This window comes from Harpia harpyja, chromosome 5 (genome assembly GCF_026419915.1).
Source record: "Harpia harpyja isolate bHarHar1 chromosome 5, bHarHar1 primary haplotype, whole genome shotgun sequence".
In the NCBI taxonomy this organism is placed as follows: Eukaryota; Metazoa; Chordata; class Aves; order Accipitriformes; family Accipitridae; genus Harpia; species Harpia harpyja.
The window spans coordinates 49,615,390-49,637,355 of NC_068944.1; the positions used below are offsets into that span (position 1 = coordinate 49,615,390).

At 39.6% G+C, this 21,966-nt stretch overlaps 1 protein-coding gene across 2 annotated transcripts; it reads left to right on the forward strand.

Moving 5' to 3' along the window:
* Window positions 1-4,990: 4,990 nt before the first annotated feature.
* LOC128141815 (carbonic anhydrase 3-like) lies at window positions 4,991-21,657 on the forward strand. Of its 2 annotated transcripts, XM_052786986.1 has the most exons (7): window positions 4,991-5,222; window positions 6,119-6,316; window positions 13,557-13,675; window positions 14,408-14,500; window positions 15,434-15,499; window positions 16,373-16,528; window positions 20,450-21,657. In XM_052786986.1, exons 1-7 carry the CDS (start codon window positions 5,177-5,179, stop codon window positions 20,567-20,569), a joined length of 798 nt encoding a protein of 265 aa, XP_052642946.1. In that variant the 5' UTR covers window positions 4,991-5,176; the 3' UTR covers window positions 20,570-21,657. The 2 variants fall into 2 exon arrangements, with proteins under 2 accessions (XP_052642946.1, XP_052642947.1); XM_052786987.1 differs by lacking the exon at window positions 16,373-16,528.
* The last annotated feature ends 309 nt before the right edge of the window (window positions 21,658-21,966 follow it).

The window sequence follows — 21,966 nt, forward strand, 5'->3', positions numbered from 1 at the left end:
CATTTCCTGTAAATCTGACTTTACCATTACCTAAAGCAGCAGTAGATTTATTAGTTACAACACACAGATGTGACCCACCAAATTGTGACCTGTGGTCTGCCCTGAAATAAATATCTGTACCTCCTCAGGAAATTAGGACAACAAAACTTTTTGGAAGTCAAGGTTCTAGTGATTTTGTGCACGGCATGAATCATCAAGAATCCTGGAATCCTATTTCTAACTGTCTCATTATTCTGCTTCGTGATTATGAGCTACTCTCAGTGCTCCTGACTGCCTACCTGCTTCCCATCTGTCTCTCAGGCCTCTGAAGAAGGCCTTATTAAATGTTCGTACAATATCTGTCATGATAGGTCCTCTGACTGCTACTGTTATATAAAGAGCAAATACCAACAATAACTCTACGATGTAATACAACCTATAAATATATGTGTGGATAATACACATTTTCAAAAAAAAGGAGGAGCCTCACTGGGATCCAAAGGAATTCTCTTTTGTTGTCAAATTAAAAAGCATCCTCTTCAAAACTTACAAAGTAATGTTAGTCTTAGCAATGCATATAGAGAAAATCTGTGGTATAGGAATAAAAAAACTGAATGACTAATCAGAATTTCACAGGCAAGGCACGTATTTGAACATTTTGCTCATTGAAACATCAGTATTTGGATGGAAAACATTTGTTCAAGTGCCTTAGAGATCACATAGAAAACATGTTAATATATACAATATATTTGCTTATTTTTCTTCTATGACTTATCCATACTTTAAAAGCATTTATTGACATATTGCCTGAAAATGTATTTCATTGAATCCAGTAGTCTCCAAATTGGAATTATAGCTGAGTATATCATGATGTGGTTTGTGGCACACTGGGATATGTTGTTGTCCAATGGTGAATATCACTTTGCTCTGTGAAAGCTTTTTTATTTCAACCTCCACTTTAGAGCAAATTTAATTTTGACTGTTGTCTTCTATGTCATCTGTATATTTGCTTAAAACACTTGTCTGCAACATGCAGGAAACTTAGGCCATGTTTAGTAACGAAAAGCCCAGCAAAGACTTTTAAAGGCTTTCGTTTACTGGAAGAGGAGATCATCCACTGGTAAGGCCAGTGTTTTTAAATGACTCTAGTTGGGGCTTTTCTGAGAAGGAAGTAAGTATTTCGCCTGGAGAGAGGTGTTTAGGGACACAGTGTACTCAGGCTGGGGGAAAGGAGAGAAATTCAGAGGGAAGGAGTAAGAACACTGTCTGGAAAAAGGAAAAGGATCAGAGAGGAAGAAAACAGGAGGAAGTGTCCTGTCTCTTTTGGTACTCCTGATGAGCCTCAAGTCCCACAGAAAAAGAGCTCAGTGAAAGCAGGTACACACAGGACATCTTTTTGTTTTCCTCAGAAGTAACTTACTCATTTAATTTAAAGGTCTAAGATAAAGTGCCTAAGGTTAAAACTTTTTCTTAGATTGCTTCTTCCTTCCTTCCACAGTCCCTTATGTTATCTAAATGCCAAGGAGTTCAGAACAAACAGTGACTCTGGAAAAATGCTATATGTGTCTTAGAGCTCAGGACAGAAATTTCAGTATTTACTGAGTCTTCCTACCCAAGCAGTAAAGTACAACTTCAAAACTGTCCATTTAAGTAGGTGTAAAAGATACAGTGCTTTATATTACATGTGACTATTTATTAAGAAAACTGGGTGAGACTATACCTTGTTCCTTAGAAATTACTAATGGCTCTAAAACAATGAAAGTAACATCTACTGTGGGTGGGTTTGGTTTTTTCCCTCTTTCTTTACTGTTATCCTTATCATCAAAATATTATTTTTCAAATGTGGGTAAGCAACTATCAGTGCACAGTATTAATTATTTGTCTGAGTGCAATTACAGATAGTGGGAGGACTGTTAAAGGACACTAGCTTTAAATGAATTAGCACTGATACTGAAAACAATCTTGGTAGCTAAGGTAGCATGTTAAAATTGTCCATGCTAAGCTCCGTCTTAGTTCATGTCATTCACTACTTTTCTTTCAAATTACTCTAATCCCTGTCTTTGCTTACCCACGATGTTTGCTACTTTCCATACTCACTCCATTGCAAATCTTGTTGTTACTAATGCCTCTCCTCCATGTGGGAGTCTTCTGGGATTTGGCACATAAGCAATGCCTTCATGCATAAAACTGGCTATGTCCTACCAGGCTTATAAACTACCTGCTTTGTGGTTGATATGTCACCAGCATGATTCCTGTCCTGACATGGATGTGAAATTGTGATAAACCTTCAAATTTGATTTGGGGAGTCCTCATGATTCTGTGATATATTCATAAAGTCTTCCAAAAAAAATCATTCTGGAAGGAGCTCATCTAGAAGAGCCCCTGTTTAAAGCAGAGTGAATTTAAAAGATCACATCAGATTAGATCAGATTAGATTAGATCAGATTAGATTAGATTAGATTGCCCAGGGCTTTGTCTTCTTGCCATCCTTATTCTGGCTGGGCAAGGAAGTTCTTTTGGTGGGCGCAGGACATATATTGGAAAAATGGGGAGACTAGGGAAGATTTATATGTGGCAGATGAGACCAACTGATCAACTTCAATGCATGAGTAGAGGAGGCACCAGAACTCCATTTCTTATTTCTTTTCCTCTCCTCTTCCCAGAGACATTTTCTCAATATGGTTTCCCTGACTTAACACTAATTTGGTTTTCAGGAGCAAATTGAAGCTGTTTTTATACAAATAAACTGAGAAACTGGAAAAAGTGAAGAAAGCTGGGTTCCATCTAAGCAAATGTTGGACTGGAAATAGAGGTGCATCATCCTGGGCTACTACAGTTAGCCTATGGTCATGTTTGCAGTATAGCTCCATCTAGAAGTCTGTCAAGTGTACTGAGTCACTGGGAGACGCTCTGTATGTGGAGATTTGTCTATGGGTCACAGCAGTGAGAAGATGGTGGGAAATGGAAGTGAAAATTGAGGAAGAGGTGGGAAATAGTATGTGCTCTGTAGGGCATAAATACATAGCCCCTGTGTACCTTGTTCATGTCTCCATTTTTAATATTGCAAAGTTACTGGAATACCTTGGGTGGTTCCAAACCTTCACCTGTTATCTTGCCTCAAATTGTTCATGGCATATGTGTATGTAATTGTTCCTTGGCTAACATTGCTCTTTAGCTTCAATAAGTCTTCTCATTTCTTGGTGTTTACCTCTCTGATGATGTGTATATACAGACAGCTGTCACTTCCCCTCTTACCATTTGTTTGCTATGCAAAGCACACTAAGCTTTTATAGTCTCCTCTTGTAAAAGAGGCTCTTTAGTTCCCTTGTCTCTCCTGCACCTGTTCCAATTCATCCTAATTCAGTTTTGTGAGGATGACAGACCTGTTTCAGAGGAGGTCACACCAGGGTCTCTCCAGCTCCAGTGACATGCCCTCGGTTTGTGCTTGGTTTTTTGTGAGCAGTTCCTGCCTGGTAATGCTTATTGACCTTTTATCACCAATGAATCCCATTATTCCTCCTTCTCTTCCACTTCAGATCAGAAAAAATGTATCAGCCAAGGCCATGATTCAAGACCACTGTGTTGTACTTTCAGCTACTAAACTTCACCCACAATAGTTTACACAACATTCAGGGGTACTGATGTTTTCTGTATGATAACCCCATCCTTCCAACCTGTGCCATTTGCATTTTTCTTTAACCAACTTGTACTTTTGTCCCCACTTCATTACTATCAAATAAAATAATCTCACTTCTTATTCAGAAAGTCTACTAAAATTTAAATCGCAGTAATTCACCTTTCAGTCCAATGTCTTCTTGTCTTCTGCCTAGTCAGTCCCTCATCCATTTTACGCCACTGGTGCTAACCTCTGTTTTCTCTAACTAACTCACCTGATAATTCCCAATGTGTCAGAATAACAAATATTTTTTAGGAGGCATTTGGTTTCTGTGTGTCACATGCAAGTCACATAAGGAACGCATGCACGCTAACAAGTATGCTTACAATCTTAAGTGCAATTTGATGGATAACACCCTGCTAAATGAAAGGAGAATTAGAGCTGAAGCAAAACAAACAGATCCTATGCTTAACTTGATAATAACGATTTTATCTGGAGCTGGCAGTAACTGGATCTTCAGCTAGTTTAGTTATTTCCAGTTTCCAAGAATCCTTGCAGTCGGAAGCCGCACCTTTTTAAAGGCCGGGGCAATTAATGCTACTGAATTTTTGCAGGGCAGCTGTTTATGAAGGCAGCAGGAGACAGCGCAGCAGGGAGCAGCGCCGGAACCCAAGTGTATATGTGGGAATTTCATAGGGAAGGGTGTGAACCTGTGATAGCCGTTTGCACACAGAAGCTGTTGGACTCATCCCCTCATCCCCAGCTGACCTCCAGACCAGGGTTACGCTGCACATCGAGTGGGAAACCCACCACCAGCGCGCTCTCCTCGGGAGGGACCCAGCCTCTCCTACCCCGACGCAGTCTTACGGCAAACAGGCGTTCTACAACCAACCATAAAAAGCCCAGCCAGCCAGCCGGTCACCTGTAAATTTAATTTCGGACACCAGCCAGCCTGAGCTTCCTGTTGTGTCTCCATGTCTGTCTGGGTGCGTACGTATACGTATCTTATACGAATTTGAAAAACGTTCCTACATTGCCCGTGCCTAGTTGTGGACACTCGTGCTTTTCTATACTCCCATGTACTCGGCGCTGGGGCAGGCGGCAGCCGCCCCTTTCCCCTCACCAGGCCCTCCCAGCGCCGGCCCCGGGTGGGCTCCTTTCCCCGCGGCCTCCGCACGCCGGGAGAGCTGGGGAGCCGTGCCGCGTCCCCCGCGCTGCCCCGCGCCGGGATCACCCTCTGCACCCCCCGCACAGCGGGATCCCCTCACGCCCCGTCCCCCGCGGCAGCTCTGAGGAGAATCGCCCGCCACCCGGAGGCCGGCGGGGGCTGGGGGCGGCGGGCCGGGGGCGCCTCACAGCGGGAGCGGCGGGGCAGCGCGGGCGGTGCGCGGCGAGGCGAGGCAGCGCGGCTCTCCCCGCCCCCGGCGGTCGGGGCTCTGCTGTCCCTCCCGGCCCGCCGGCGGCGGGGAAGGGCATGGAGTTGGCGGGAGTCTATAAAAAGCCGCCGTGAGACGAGGCCGCCGTCCTGCCGGAGCCGCCGGGAGGGGCTGAGGCGCGGCGCCGGGGCGCGGCAGCGACACCATGATCAACCCCAGCTACTACCCGTGGGGCTACGACGGCGAAAACGGTGAGTGGGGCCGCGGGGCCGCCGCCCCTGCAGGCAGCGGGTCTGGGACCAAAGAAGGACCCCAGGCAAGGCGGGCCTGAGCGTGCGGGAAGAGGGGCAGCAGGGGCTCCAGGCGGGCCTGGGTCTGTGCGGCGGCAGGGCGGCCGGCCGGCCGGCCGCCGCTCGCAGGTGTGGAGGAGGCGGAGGCCGTGGCAGAGGTCTGTCTCTAAGTCAAATGAAGTCAGTTTTCCTACTGTCAGTATAATTTAAAATTTGACATGGCTTTAAAATCCAGCTTTAGGCTGGCCCTGCTGCCGGAGGAGCAGTGCCGGTCTGCAGCGCAGGCACGGTCCCTCCTGCCCGCAGAGGTGGGAGAGCGGGGTGGCCTGTTGTTCTGCGCTCTCCTCTGCTGCAGGAAGAGCAGCGCGGCCTTGGTCAGGCTCTTTCCACGTGAAGTTCTTGATAAAACCATGACGGTAATTAAACCCATGTTTCAAATTCCTGTCTTCTTCAGGTACCAGTGGCCTTTTCTATCTCCAGATGGGTACATGGTGCCACATTTGAATCATTTGGGTATATCCCATCATATTTCTAGCCACTGCTGGACTTTTCTAGTTTCCTTCCTTGGTGTATTGTCAGTCTCCCAATAAGTAAAGTCCTGTGGTTGCCATGAGAGTTTAGGTTCAGTTGAAGGACTTGCAGTATCCAGTATTCCAGCTGGAGTAATCTAATTGCTTTTTATACAGTGAAACTCTTGACAGGGCATGACTAACAACCTAGACGATTAGTAACCTACTTACTAATACATTTAATTGATGTTCTGTAGCTAAGCAAAGCCAAGCTTGCATTTATTGTAAAACAAGTATAATTCACACCTAGCTAGAAAAGGTTTTCATGATACTCCTATTTTTTTCTAGGACCTGATCAGTGGCACAAAAACTACCCGTTTGCCAAAGGACGCCATCAGTCACCTATTGAAATCAATAACAAAGAAGTGCATTACGATCGCTCCCTATTACCATGGTTTGCTAGTTATGATCCTTGTGCAGCTAAGACCATCCTCAATAATGGGAAGACCTGCAGAGTTGTATTTGATGATTCCTTTGATAGATCAGGTTAGTTTTGTTTTAATCTCAAGCTGTCATTATATATCATTGATTATTTCTCAAGTTTCTTGGAAGACAGAGTGTGCTCTGAATTCTCATGGCTGTCAGAAGGTCTCTGTGTACTGCCTGCATGTGACATACAGGTTTCCGTGACTTCACTGCCCTGCACAACTGATGGGAAGGGCCTGGGACTACTTTTAAAGTCCATGGGTAAAATCCTAGGGAATGGAGAGAGCTGCAAAGAAGCTCAGTGCAGGATGATTTAACATGTAAGGTAGATTTCTGAGCTTGCAAAAGCCATGGCAGTTGTGTTGCTTTCCAGGAGCAAGGAGTCCAGGCTTTATCTATGAGGACTGAATTCCACTCAAGCTATTTGAGATGCCCAGCAGAACATCTTTAACTGTCTATATGGCTGAAGTTACAATATTTGAAAACTGTACCATGTAATTTCTGATAAATGAAGTAAGGAACCAGATGTTGCCACAAAGTCACAGTATTTAATCAGTTAAAACTCCCTTTGGCATTCATGAGATTTTGTCTTAATGAGGATTATAAGGCTGAGAAATTCCAGTGTTTCAGCTTTAATGTCTGAAGTCTTGAATCCATTCATAGTTATGACAACATACAATGTGCTGCATATATAATGCATAGCTTTTAAGAGTTAGTGGGTTATATATTTTGAAGAGATGTGTCCATTCAGTTTAACAGGTGCTAGAAATACTTAGTTTATGTTGACAGAAGGACTGACATTTCATGTTAATACTGTTGGCTATATTTAAAAGGAAAAAACAATGCTGAAAGAAGTATGAAATTGCATTAGTACTGCGATTAAAAAGGAAGAATCAAATGCATACCTCACTCTTTATTCTTGTATCAAGGTCAACAGAATTGTGTTATTATTTATAGTACATGGGATGGTAAGAAAAGGAAAAAGAAATGTCAGTTTCAGTAAAATACTGAAAAGTCTGTCTTCCACAGTGTACAGACTTATTTCTTAACTGCATTAAAAGTTCCAATTTCTATTACAATATAGCTAGGATTGACAGCTATAATTACTAGGAGGAATTTTACTGATAGGTTGATTGATCTTAAATATCCATGGGTATGGATTTTTAATGAATGACTTGGGTTTCATGAAAACTGAAGATCAAAATGTATGTAAGCTGGACTAGTTAATACATTATCAAAACTCACAAATGACTATGCAGTCAAGAGTTTGATTACTTCTCTAGCAGAGTGGGAATCTTTAATGTTATTTGAATAAAAATATTACTAATGATAGATAACACAATACATCAGTAAAGAAATGCAGCTGTGGCATATGAGAAGACCTCCATGACCATTACTTACCATTTTTTACCATCTCTTGTATTTGTTGGAACAGCATCAACTATATCAATGGTTGCGTCTTCTGCATAAATGGCAAAATAATTACTGTTACAATTACTCAGATTTTGCGTGGGAGTGAGTATCCACACACAGCAATCTACAGCATGGATGCAACACTGTGGCCATAAAGAGCAGAAAGTTTTGGAATGTTCTGAATTTTTTTTCGGATGAACTGCTCAGTAACTGTTGTGTTCTGATCTCAGAAATAAAAAGTGACTCACTGGAAAAAAAGTAGGTGTATTTCTGAACTCTTTGAAGGCAAGAAACATTCAGTGTTTATTGTTATGTCTCCTTTGTTATACCATTGACTGCAGAGTCTGTGGGTGGTGTTCCTTCTCTAATATAGTGCTAATTGCAGGACAAATTCCACTGTGCATACTCCTACTGACTTGAGCATGTTTTAAGTTTTTTAGGATAGGTACAGTGACTTATTTTTTGTGTAAATGAACGCCCACCTGCATAATACATACATAAGTAAGAGCAATCATATAGGAATGAAGCTTTTATTCCTTTGGAACAAAAGCAGACTATCTATCTATCTGTCTGTCTATCTATCACTCTATCTAAATTATTTCTGAGTTAACCAGAAAATTAAGGGCTTCCTTTATTTTCCTGACTTTTTCAGTTAGAGTGGTCATACCCATTTCTGTAGTTCTATCTAGATTTTCATTAGTGGTAGGTAAAATAGGTTTCTGAATAAATTGCAAAGGTGAGTGATAAAATGAATTACTTTGGATGTCTCCAAGTTTTACTTCCATTGTGTCTGCTGTGCCAGGAGTAGTTTGAATATTCACCATTGGGACAGTTTCTTAAACTCAAATGATTAGAGAGAAGCTTCCAGGGAAAGTGCCATCCAATGTAATTCACATACTATGTTGAAAAAGACCTTATTACTGTTGTCTTTGGAGTTAGTCTAGTGGAAGGAATTGGAGAATTTATCTCCAGCTATTTATAAAGTCTGGTTGACTTTAAGAATCTGCTATACAGTTGAAGGCTTTGATGACAGATATTTGCTTTAGGAGCTGCGTCATGCCTCTGCTGCCTGTCCATACAAGTTAATGGGTTGTTGTGGAATCAGTTGCCTGTCTTACCATACCTATGTGGAAGAAGGACCTTAAGCACTGTAAAATCATTGCAGGTGGAGGCTGGAGTCTCAAAATCTGGGAAAGAACTGGGAGCTGAAATCAAAACCTCCTAGGTATCTGTGCCCAATAAAACCCATACCAGAACTTGGGTACTTTGGCAGCCTACCACTGCTGTGGTTTTTGGCCTGAATGGCAACTCAGATACTCTTTTAGATCCAGCAGTGACTCTTGTTTTGAATCAGAGTTGCAATCTTATTTCTGCCAGCAGAGTCCATTTGCTTTTAAAATTCAAAAAATATCCATGCCAGAGAAGTGTCCTGAGAGCACCTAACTGGTGGGACCGTTGTCATGATGCTGTGTGAGATAGATAGGTTGCAACTTCCTTACAATTAATGACTCTCTGGCTTTCTTTGTAATACCTTGGTTAGATGGTTAGATCAAGATGTTCAGTCATTTAATAAAGATACGTAAGTCTTGTACTGGAACTTGGACACAGCAGCTGGGGAGAGATACACTAAGGCTATGACAAATGGATGCCTTCTTTCATCTTCTCACTTTGTTGTTTTTGTTAACTCCTTGGCACTTTCTATGGAAGTTCATCAGCCAAACAGATTCCTACTTCTCCTTTTACTGACTTTCTGATGGATGACATTTAAGGGCTTGGAGTAGCTCGGTGCAGGCACACTTTCTTATAAGGTTACCTTGATGCTGTTTGCAGAATCTTTCAATTTCTTATCAAAGGAATGTGTGCCTTTGGAAGTGGGTGATGCAAAAAAAATTGAAAGAGATGGTTACTGTAAGTAGTGAGAGCTTGTTACTTATTGATCTCTTTTTAGCATGACTAGTGCTTGTGGACAGCATTTCCTGGAGTACCACTTTAAGAAATTTCATTTATCTTTGCAAACGAGATTTTGATTACCAACTTACGGCGAATAAATGTTTAGTTGTTGAATGGTTCTAAAACATTGAGGACAAAGCCCAGTAACTTTAATTAAAGCTGAGGGAAGTCTGTCCATAGACACTCAAGTTTTAGCTGATTCCTGCAAAAAGTTACTTAACATTTTGTGTACTGAATTTACACTGGAAAAAGCCAGTAGCTGTTACAAGAATAGCACAGCTAAATCCTAGTGCTTGTCTAGCTGTGGTACATACCGCTCGATGGCTATACCGCATACCGCAAAAGGCAGCAAAGTTAAATTCTTCCTTCAGTGTTTAACACATCTATCATTTGTAGTGTCTGCATGAAGGTAGTGAGCGTTAATATGAGCACTGCAGAGCTTGGGTACAGGGAGTTTAAGAGTTGAGTTTCTGTTAACTTCGAACTTCCGTTGTTAGAGGTAAAAATGCTTGAACAGTTAAGGGCCTGCTGAGGCTGCAGTTACGCAGTGGACTGTCAGTTTTCTGCCCCTGGAGACGGCGATTTCAGCCCTACCACAAACAAAGGTGATTTGGGAACTCACTGATGAACAGGCTGTGATCAAGAGGCACAAAACTGGAAAAGGTGTGTTGCAGTGTAGGTGAGGGTCGGTGGCACGCTGACAGACTTCTGTCAGACACTTCTCTTTCCCGGTCTGTCCCTGTAAGAGTACAAAGTTCAAATAGAAACAAAAGTAATTCTTCTGCATAGCTATTCAGTGCTTGCTTAAAGAAAATTTCAGTGAGAACTGAAATTTTAGTTCCAGAAGCTTTTAGGAAACATATTTTATCCCTGCAGTTAGCCAGACTGTTTCAGTACAGAGATCCTCTTTTGAGCGGAGGCTTTTTTGTAATATCTAAAATGTGACACTGACATTAAAAAGCTATGGTTTTTATATTGCACTGTTAGATTCTGTTATAAGGCAGCATAACAAAGGTAATGTGTCTCTTTCAATTGTCATACAGTAATACCTTACTAATTTAATTTCACTGTGGTTTACCAGTTCATTTTACGGATTTAGCAGGATGTGAGGGTCATAAATCTTGTAAGAAAGTGATCTCTTCTCATGTTTATAAACACAGCTCACCTCATGAGTCTGTCTGGTGCTCCTTGCGTTTTTCTACACGACTTTCACGGTATGCTTTCACAGCAAACAGGGAAGGCATTTGTGTAGGCATAACTTTGCCAGTTTTACCTTTGTGAGGATAGATGACGATTGACCTTGGTGCAGATTAACAACCAGACCCCTACCCTATAAAAAGAGTCAGTCAGTGAGCAATGGGATGAGAGTTTGCAACAGTAAGGCACCAAAAAGGAGTGAATACTTCTCTCCCTTGTCTTCCTGGGCTGGTTTGTATATTCTTGCAGCTGGGCCGTGTTACTTTAATGACAGCAGGTTTGAGGGAGTTACATTTTGCTAAGTCTGCTGTGGCCATCCTGTTACTTCCAGTAGAGCAGAAACAGGAACAGAAATGCCACATTTCCAGTATTCAGAAGTAAGTCCAGCCATTCAGCTAGCCATGTGAAAAGGATTACACAGTATTTCAGAGAACTAAGACAAAAGCTGGCCGCCCGTATGTCAGGGAGTGAGCCTGCAGGCTCCTTTTTTAAAGCTCTTGCTTTTTATTTCATGCAGTGTCGTAGGTAGAAGCTCAGAGTGATTCATGGGGCCTTCTGGAAAAGCAACCTTTTATAAGTGTTTTGTGGTAGGAAAACAGCTATCGCAGCCTTAAAACTGTGAGTCTCAGATATTTAAGGTGAACATTTCCTGTGTAAGAATTCTTAGAATAATTCCCTGGAACATATAAATATGTAAATATATAAAAATAAAGCTATATTTTAACACCACTGAAAAACAATTTAAAGATACCATAGTTTCTTTTATAAACTTCTACCTCATATTCTTTTTTTATCTGTTATATGGGTGCGTATTTATTTGTGTTAGTATTTTCTGAGAACAAAAACCCAAGATGATAATGATACCTTTAGAATTTATGTTCCAAGCCACATGTTTAAAAAAATAAAGGTTGGGGTTTTTTTTGGTTTTTTTTTTTTAACTAACTTTGAGCTATGCAGACATAGTTTGGGATTTCTTATGTTTTAGATATTGGAGAACTTCATTCTTGTAACTGTTTTGTTTACCTTTTTTAAAGCGTGGGGAAATTTCATTTACTGACATAGGGAAATTTAGTTTACTTACATTGTTATTTCATGTATTTCTATATTTTATACTATATACTTGCAATTAAAGAAAGCACCTTTTTGTCCTTCAGGAGATGTTAGTTTATAGCCATCTTAGTCTTTGCATCATTGTGTCTGCTTAAAGTGTGCTAAGCAAAAGCTACTGTCTATTTATAGATGAGTGAAGCAGGAATGTGTTGGCACAAGGTGATGCAGAGCTTTACTTAATGCCCAATTGAAAATGTTTGCTGATGGCCCATCAGTGGAAATAATGACACATTTTTACCTTAAACTGGATTATTTGGTCTTACAGATCTATTTTAATGGAGAATTGATGGCCTTGTCAGCTACTCCTGTTACCATATCTGCATCGACCACACTACTGAATGTCTGTGGGAACAAGGAAAAAGAATTTGTTGAGAATACAGCTTGGTCTTAATGTTCAGTAAAGAATACTCTTAGTACTTTTTTTCTTGAGATGATCATGGATTTAGTTCCTTTTCTTTTCAGATTTAAGGGTATTTTTCGCTAGCATATAAAAATGTGTTCTTAAGAACTGCGGAATGGTTTATAGGAATGCTATAACTACTATCTCCAAATAAAGTGAATGAGAACTGAATATTAATTAGTATTTTGGTGAATGTGAAGAAGTTCTCCCCTTTTTATTGCGAGATCCTTTCAAATGCACCACCTTCATTTGGTATATAATGTAAAAGTGTTAAGACTATTTAGAATACAGGGTATTGTTCATCACAGGCTGAACATTTCTTTAGGAAAACAGCTTGCATTCTCAGTGATTGCTTTTGTGGCTCATTTGCTGTTTTCTTTCTCCTCTTCCAGAGCTGGAGAAGCAGCATCAGTAATTTCATAGCTTTTTAAACAAATAAGTCATAGCCTGCAGTAAAAGACACAGTCTGTAGTGTTTTGTGGGAATTTGTTTATCATCTAGCACTTCAGTAGTTGATCTTAATCACGGCTATTTTTGTGTGCTTTGATATAGGTAGATATCAGATGGAATTCAGGGGCAGATTAAGACATCTAAATTTAGGTGTCTTATGTGGGCTTTTAAAAGTAGGTGGGTTATGTCTCTAAACTCCCATTCTAGTCAACAGAGATGGAGTCACACTTAATCAATGGAGTCCAGAGAGCAATTCAGGCCACCATCTATTGAGTGTCTACCTTAAGGCAAGCAGAATTACTCTAGAGGCTTGACTGTTCTGGTCAGGGGCTTACTTCAGTTACTCAAACACAGGCATCTCATGCCATTTTTTATAACCTAATGTAACCTTGCCTCCAGATACTGCTTTAGAAAAGTACAGTTCTTCTATAGATCTTGTGTCACACCTTCTAGTCCTGTCCAGGTGTCTTTGGAATATCCCAGAAGGTACTAGATGCACATCTATGCAGCTGAATTAAAACAATGATCTGTATTGACTATAATGGAAGCCTAGACACAAATAATTTTCATCTGCCTTTAAATGCTTGTAGGTGAAGGTGGTTGCCTGAAATGCTCCTAAAATCAGTGCAGATTTCCCAGATGTATTCAGTACTCTCAAAACATAGAGCATCTGTACAGTAAATATGTAAATATGTATGTGAATATTTTAAATATTTATATTTATTTTAAAAGAATTGGAAGATACTTGAGTCTAATGCTGTTGCAGATTATCAATTGCAGTGCTGAGAGGTGGGCCACTTCCAGGAGTCTACAGGCTGCGTCAGCTTCACTTTCATTGGGGTTCATCTGATGACCATGGCTCTGAGCATGTTGTGAATGGAGTGAGATATGCAGGAGAGGTAAGACTCACCACTTTTCATTTTAAAATAGGGTGTAAAATAACATTTGTCATTATCCTTCAGGTGGGACAAAATTTGTCATTTGTCTGCTTTTCAAGGAGTTCTTTCTGTTTATTTATCTGTGACATTTTATTCTTACTCCCATCAATTCTTATAAATGTGAATCAGGTTGAAGTAATTCTCACAGCATAAGTAAAGAAAAATACTATGTGAAAGAAAAGTTTCCATGTTCTCAAACCAGCGTGGCTAGAAACATAGGACAGCAAGACTGAATTACTGAGAAGCAATGCAAACTTACTAAAACAGTATTCTGGAAGTATAGTATTATAGCAGAAGTATAAAATTGTAGTGACAGAAAGAAGGAAGGATGTGTTACCTTGATTTTCTACCACTTTAGGATTGTAAGGGAAGATGAGAACTGTAGACTAATATACAGAACTTAGATTCGTATGGATTCTTTGCTAGAATTGCTGTAATTTGAAAGCCAAATAGAAATGAATCACATACCAGCAGGTGACTTCTGAACTGCATGTCCTACCTGCTTACTTAAGCATATTTTCTGTGTTCTTCAGCTTTAAGATGAGATTTCTGTCCCCCCTTTTTTTTTACTGGAAAGCCTAATCCTCATTCTTTGTTCTCCCAAACTCTCATGTATATGAAGAACTCTAAAGCCTCTGATGGCTTGCTATTCAATAATGGATTTTTTTTTTACATGTTTTTCTTTGTTTCCAGCTACATTTGTTACACTGGAATCCCAAATACAGTAATTACCTTGATGCTGTGAGAAGAACTGATGGAATAGCTGTTTTGGCCATATTTTTGCAAGTAAGTAGAAGCATGCAACCCTTCTTTGTACTGCTACTAGAGAGTTTTCTATTCTTACAGGGTTAAAAAAGAAAAAACCCTCTGAATGTATTTTCTAGGGATCGTACCACATTGAAGGGCTTGACTTTCAGTAATGCATGCTTTTCAAGTTATAGAGCATGAGTCATGTTATTTCAAATGGTATCCAATACTACACACACTTGTCCCAGCAGCTATTGTGTCACTATGTGGCTGGTGGAAGCTGTAAATACAGATGTATTTGCCCCTGCTTTGGGGACACGATGTCAGTAGTGGCCCTCTCTCCAGTAGCAGTCAGCTGTCTTCTATGCTAATCATGGACTGATTTCAAAGACAGATATCGCTCCTAGGCTTTTCATGAACTTTCTCCCAGGCAAAACTAACTCACAGACAATACATGTAACTCATCCTTTTTTAAAATCCTTTTGGGGGCATGCAGTCTTAGCCTGAAATAGTGGTCTTTCTCTCTCTTGTTTGATTAATATTCACTAGAGATAGAAAGATGGACATCTGTGTTGAGATCAACAATTGCAAACAGTAGATCTGACCATGACATCTGGCTTTTAAACTAGAATGAAACTTTTTCCAAATTCTCTACTTGAGTCTGAAGAGTTGTTTATCTTTGTTAGGCTAAAATTCAATGTCAACAGGAATAGCTGTATTGTGAAATTACCTGTGATGCCGAGGTTCTGTACTGATATAATTTCCTCATTTGGATCATGATATCTGTTGGGGTACAGACAGAGGGTACAGACAGAAGACATAGCTTACAAAGCTGGTAGGGTGATAGGTTGGGTTAATGCATTGTAATTTTATAGTTGATATATGTTTAGATGCACATATAAAAGAAATAGGAGAAAGAAGAAAACTGACCAAGCAGAACTCTTTGGTTAGCTCATGCTTTCTTCTTCACAGGTAGGGAAAACTCCTAAACCGGAGATGAAGAGAATTCTCGAAGAAATAAATGCTATCAAAACAAAGGTAAAAATGTTGGGCTTTTCATTATAGGACAATTGCTGCAAATTCTCAGGACAAAAAGAAAAATCAAGAGGCATGACTTTATAGTTTTCAAATTCTACTCTGCACCATTGCCAGAATATACCTGTGAATAAAACCATGGGTAGCTTTTCCTTAACAAGAAAAGTCCTTTCTTCCATTTACATATGACCCTTCTTTGGCTTTAGTGGGCCTTATTAATTTTGTGAAAATGAGAGTCATCTTGCCAAACTTTACTCACCTGAAAACTAGGTATGGAGTCTTATTCCCTCAGTGGTCAGTGACAAAAGAAAGGCACCTATGGAAATTTGTCCATTCTGTCTTGAAATAGGCTGCCCAATGGACCTCTGTAAATGCCACTGACAAGAAATCTGTGTCTCAGATAACATTGTGTGGTAAGAATCTCGCATTTCATAGGCCATCTTGTTTGCTATTAGCACAAATATTATAAATCTAGAATACCTGTCTCACTTTTATTATATGGTGACCTAATCCAATATTCAATAGATAGACAGAATTTCCATGAGAAAGAAGGCCAGAAGGAAGAGAAGTGAAGCACATTGGTACTGGATGCCGCTTCACATGAGTTAGCTCAGGTACAAGAAGTAGCATCATGGAGTCGTATGTTGTGTCATGCTTCTCTGGGCCCATCTGTGAGGGTCATTCAGTCCACTTATCTTTACACTGTATCATGATGTCTTGTGTACATGTGTGCTTAGTTTCCTTAGTTCATACCTTTGAAGTATCTGTCACTCTCTGTTGCTTAAAATACCAGAGCTGCATCTTTACCTAAACTTGACTAGAGCTGTTGAAGTGTTTTCTGTTTGGTTTTGTTGTGTGTTTGTGTTTTTTTTTAAGGGGAAAGAAGCTCCTTTCCCAAACTTCGATCCTTCAATTCTTTTCCCTAAATCTCATGACTACTGGACATACCATGGGTCTTTCACTACTCCACCTTGTGAAGAGTGCATCACTTGGATTGTTCTTAGAGAGCCTATTATAGTCAGCTCAGATCAGGTAAACTTCAAATAGATTATATTTTACCCACTTCTTTTTAGTTACATGCCATAACCTGTTCTTATTCTTTTGACAAGGAAAATGCTCATTGGATTCTGTGAGAAACTGCATGATTAAAAGGAGAGTGAAGAACCGAATGCCTTAGAAACTACCTTGGGACTCCATAGGGAACCTGTAAAAATCTTCAAAGGACTGCAGTCTACAACCTAATATGTGCAATCAACTATTAGACACATAACTTTACCTGTCTCTGTATGAGTCCTACATGAACTAATTGAGAAGAGATGATGATCTTCTCTACTTGGAACAGCTCATTGTTTCCTAGCCCATGTCAGACATCATGGTGGTTCAAATCCACAGACATGAGAGAGCTTAATAAATTAGTAAAATCATAAAACAGTGTAGACGGTAAGAGTTTATAGCAGTTTGGAGTGTGACTAACAGCAAGCAGTAATTACTATACATGAGAGTTCTTTCTTCTGTGGGCAAGACACCTCTTGCGACAGCAGCTAAAGAAAAGAGTAGTTCTCTTTCTGTTTCCCAGTCCCTGTGTTCACACGATATTAGCTCTTGCTAGTAGGAAAGGATGGAGCTGGATGTGGCTCATACCTTTTATTTTAGGTTACTGCATTACACCAAGAGCCAATGTAGGAAAACTCAAGCCATTAACTTGTATTTTCCTGCAACCATTTAAATCAGAACATTGTCACATTTAGCTAAAGCTTATGTTAGATTTGCACCAACAACTTTGATTATGCAGGATTTTTTCAACCATTTATATTGTGTCAGGCTTCCTCAGATAAAGTGTTCGTTGCTTATGATGAATGTTTGAGGGTAATCACTGGACAAATGATGAAATAAAGCTGCTGTGAAAAAGTGATCATCTGCAATGAAAAGCAGTGGACAGTCAGGTACCCTAACTACATTGCACACTGAATGAAGCAGGAGTCCAGTGTTCTCACTTAATGCAGCTGAGCATTTCCAACTTTTTGAGCATTCTACTTTGCAAATGTGTCTCTTATGCTTCTTTCAAAAACATCTTTTAACAGAATACAAATTTAATGGGATTGGTGATTCTGTTTGCCCCATATTCTAGATGGTGTCACGTAACCAAGAAAATTACAGAAGTGTATCAGGTGCTTGATACCCATGTTTCTGGAAGGTATACCAGCTAAATTTTCACAAACAGGAGCAGTATCAGATAACTATAAATTCTTGCTAATTTGAAAGCATTCTCTGCTGACTTACCATGAAGAAGTATTTCTTGTTAATCCTCATTCCCCATCAGTCCCATTTAGAGAAATTTGAATGCCCTCTTTCATCATGTCAGCCTATGATTCTCATACCACACAAGTCAGTTTTCTTATCTGAGATTATTCCTCTACTCAGCAGACTATAATGATATGATATCACAAATTTCAAGACTCCAGGATAATGAGAACATGAACATTAATCAAGTGACTGACGTATTATGTAGATATTATATGTAGACACATAACTTTTCATTTTAGGTTCTCAAGGGGATAAGGTGTTTCATTGCATTGATTGATGTGCAGGTATCACAAAAAAAAATTCTTATTTTCTAGTACTTTTTATTTATGTGGCTCTTCATATTTTAAAAAACATAACTCAGGTATGATGGGAACCTTAGCTGGCAAGAGATGAAATATGGTAATGTATTCATATAACTTACAGCTTAATTTTCACAGCTTATTGAACTGATCTGCCTCCTGTTTCATTGCCCTTCTGAAAATTAAAATCTGTGGGCTATTTTGAAGCTTGTATTTGTGTGAAAAATACAAATATGGTCTGACTGGTTTCCACAAAATAAATCTGCTTAGAGGTTTATATTACAGAAGATCAGCTACAGATTTTGTTGGGAAAAGTGTAGTCATTACTGAGCATCTCTGGTTTAAAATGTGTTTTTAAAGGAATAACTAATCACATCATTGATCCAGCTTCATGAAAAGACGTTTTAATCACTACTGTATTTGGGTCATGGCCTTTTTTTCAGCTTATCTAAAGTTAGTGAGTTTGGGGAAGAATACAGACAGTCCTCTAACTGGCCCTACTGTAGAAAAAATGGAGCATTTAAGGTAAAAAGGAAATTGCTACATATAGATGGGACATTGGCTTTTATACTGAGATAACTGCTTTTCAGGAAGAATTGGCAGTGTATGTGAGGTACTGTATACAAACACAATAGAAAGACTTTACTCACTCCAGAGTGCCTGCAGTCTAAATAATGTATTCATAAAAGACGATTGTGTTACCAATTATTTCTAATCCTAGAAAGTGTACTACCGTGGCAGCCTCATTAATAGTAATTATTTTAAGTGCGTGTGCATTTACAGTGGATCGCTTGCATGCTTTTGCAGCCAGATGGTAATAGTATATTAGCCACAAGGATAAGTGCAGTCGCTGCAAATCGGTACTCTGCCAGAAAAATCAATTCACCAGAAGTCCCTGAGATGTAGAGTGGGTGGCCTAGCTGCTCAGATTACTTTTAATGAAAGGATAGGAATTTAACTGTGGAATAACTCTATCTAACTGCAGACTAATTTTTTCACCTTTATGTAGCTATAGCCTGAATATATGCCATTTTTTTCTGAGTAGGGCAGATCTTCCACAAATAATAGTAAAAACCAGCAATCTCTTCTCCAATAGTACTTTATCAGTATTAACAAAGCTGATTAACTACTTTCATCTTCTACTGTTCCCATACAAATTATTCTTCATCTGAAATTTAATTTCACATGAATAATCCAGCTGATGCATATTATACTGGTTATAAATGTGACCTCATCATTGTTCAGGCAAACTGAGATATCTGGGTTTTGTGAGCCGTGTAGAGCCGTGAAGAGCAATGCTGAGATGCCTGAGCTAGCTCAGTCCATAAACTGGAATTAATATAGTCACAGTGAACCCAGGTTTTACAGCCCAGAGAGAAATCCTTCTATTGGACTTGACCTCTGTACTGTAAAAGGTAGATATGTCAGTGTATTGAAGCTAGTTGCGAACAAAGTTGATCATGCCATGCATGAAGCTACATTTTCAAGTGTACGCATGGGAAAATGTATGCATTCTTTTCATGGTAAGCCATTCAGAGAAGTGTCAAGTGTCTGAATCACAGCTGATACGCTTTCTGTCTAATGTTGTGCATGGCAGTGACAACAAGTGAACATAATGTATCTGTAAGTGGGTATTATGTGTTGCATCCTTGGAAAACCAGAAGGCGGTAGAGGAAGAACATTATGCAGTTTCGAAGAGTATGGGCAGAACACTTCTTACGGCATCCCTCAAAAAAACCATACCTTGGTTAAAAAAAAAAAAATGGCCAAGAAGAGTCAGGCTGCAGACCCTGTTTACAAACCATTTGAAACCTTGACCAAGTCATTATCCAGATTTACATTCCTATTATTAATAACGGACTTTTTTGTGTCACTGCAGCAGAATATATCCTCTGCTACAGACCCACCACAGAAATGAACAATTAGTTTATAATTTAGCCTGAACAACTTGCAGTTCCAGAGGCTTCTTAACAATCAGACAGTAAGGCAGGGTTAGAGTAGAAGAGGTTTATTATGGCATGGGCTGTTCTAATCGCATTTTCTGAGGACTTCCCACAGTTTCTGTGGCTGTACGCAGTTCTGCAGACAGCACATAAGTGATAGTACTTTTCACAATCCTGTTGAGATAGCATTTTTTCTGTCTTGACTATTTCTAAGAATATTACTACTGGGAAAAGAACATGAGTACAGTTCTTGTGGTGATGCAGTGAAGGACATCTTCACAACTTTGAAGGAGACTTTTTCTCCCCAGCTTCTGGGGCTGGACCAGCCTCCTTGGCTTAAGTGTTGCGCTGTGGATTTGATCCCAAGGGATTTCCATCAGGACACTTCGATTTTTGTTCTCCTGCAGATGGCGAAGCTCCGCAGCCTATCCAAGAATGCTGAGAATGAACCCAATCTCCCCCTGGTTGATAACTGGCGTCCGACTCAGCCTCGATACTTCAGGATGGTGAGCGCATCATTCCTCTAGGACCTGGCTCAGGTTGGGTGTCCCTGAGTGAGGCAACCTCTAGAACTAAAGAGATGGTTTGGTTTTGTGTCCTCTGTTGCATTTAGACAGAACTCCAGCTGTAGGGCCGGAGGCTGAAACTTTGAGTCATGAAATGTGAATTTTACTTCCAGAGGATAACATTTACTTAGGCAAATTCTATCATAAAAATGGAAGTAGAGAATCTGTTTGGCTCTTCATAACTGCTTTAACATTAGGTTTTGTTAATAGTACAAAGGAAGAAAGAAGATGCTACTAATAACTACAAAACCATTTCCTGTTGCACACAAGTCCCTTGATGCTTGCCTTATTCCATGCTAAAGAGGTTGCAGTTAAGAGAAGTAATTGTTTTCAGCATAAAAACATATTTTTCAGTAGTTGTTTTCAGCTTTATCCATATCCTGCTCTGAGCTGCACCAGTTAATGCACAAGGCATTCTTGGAAATAAACGAGAGCACTCATTTGGTATTTGATACTCACATAAAATATGAAAGGATAGAAAATTGCTTCATAACCATTGATAAAGAACTAAGCTTTTAACTTCTTAAAACAATGGACAGGTGAAACAGAGGTCTGTTCTGAAAATTGTATTCACCAAGTAATACGTAGTTAAAACTATGGAATGGGAGAAGAGCTGTTTCTGTTGTGACACAACTGGTGGTCCATATTAAAAGACTAATTTGCATTTTAATGTTATAGCAATCAAAGTGACATGGATTTTGAGAACTTGGTCTTCGTATCCTGAATATATCTTTTCTCCATGTATGCAAGTGGCTTTTCTGTGTAAAAAGAATGTTAAGATAGCAGGAGTTCTTAAATCTTTTTAGTGTTTTTTTTGAGGCAGATTCTCACTTCATGTACAAATATAATTGATCCTGCTGTCAATGAGATTTGTGCATAAATATCTGAAACCACAGTTTGACTCTACTGATCAAAGTGCAGTTGACCAGGGAGTTCTTGTCTCTTGTTTTGCCATAAAGAACAGTGAAACAGGATTGTAAGCCTATACTTGAAGTAACAGTATTTCTTCATTAAAAAATCCAACAATAATAAATATATTTACTTAAGAATTTTTGTTCTGTATGTTTTTTTCCAATTTTAGAAACATGTAAAAATAACATAATTTTAAAGAAAGAATTGTCAATGTCCTCTGTAATACACCTGCATGGAAATTGATGATGGATGGTATCTTTTTCAGGTGTTTGTTTGAACTACAAGAGTACTGATAATATTTCATGTGACTGCAAGCAAGGAAATAGCATCTTAAATATGCTACATCATTGAGACATCCACATCTACTCTTTTAGTGAGATCACCCTATTCTGACAATGGCTTTCTTGTAATGTCATATGAATCAACTCCTTTGCAAGTTGATTGCA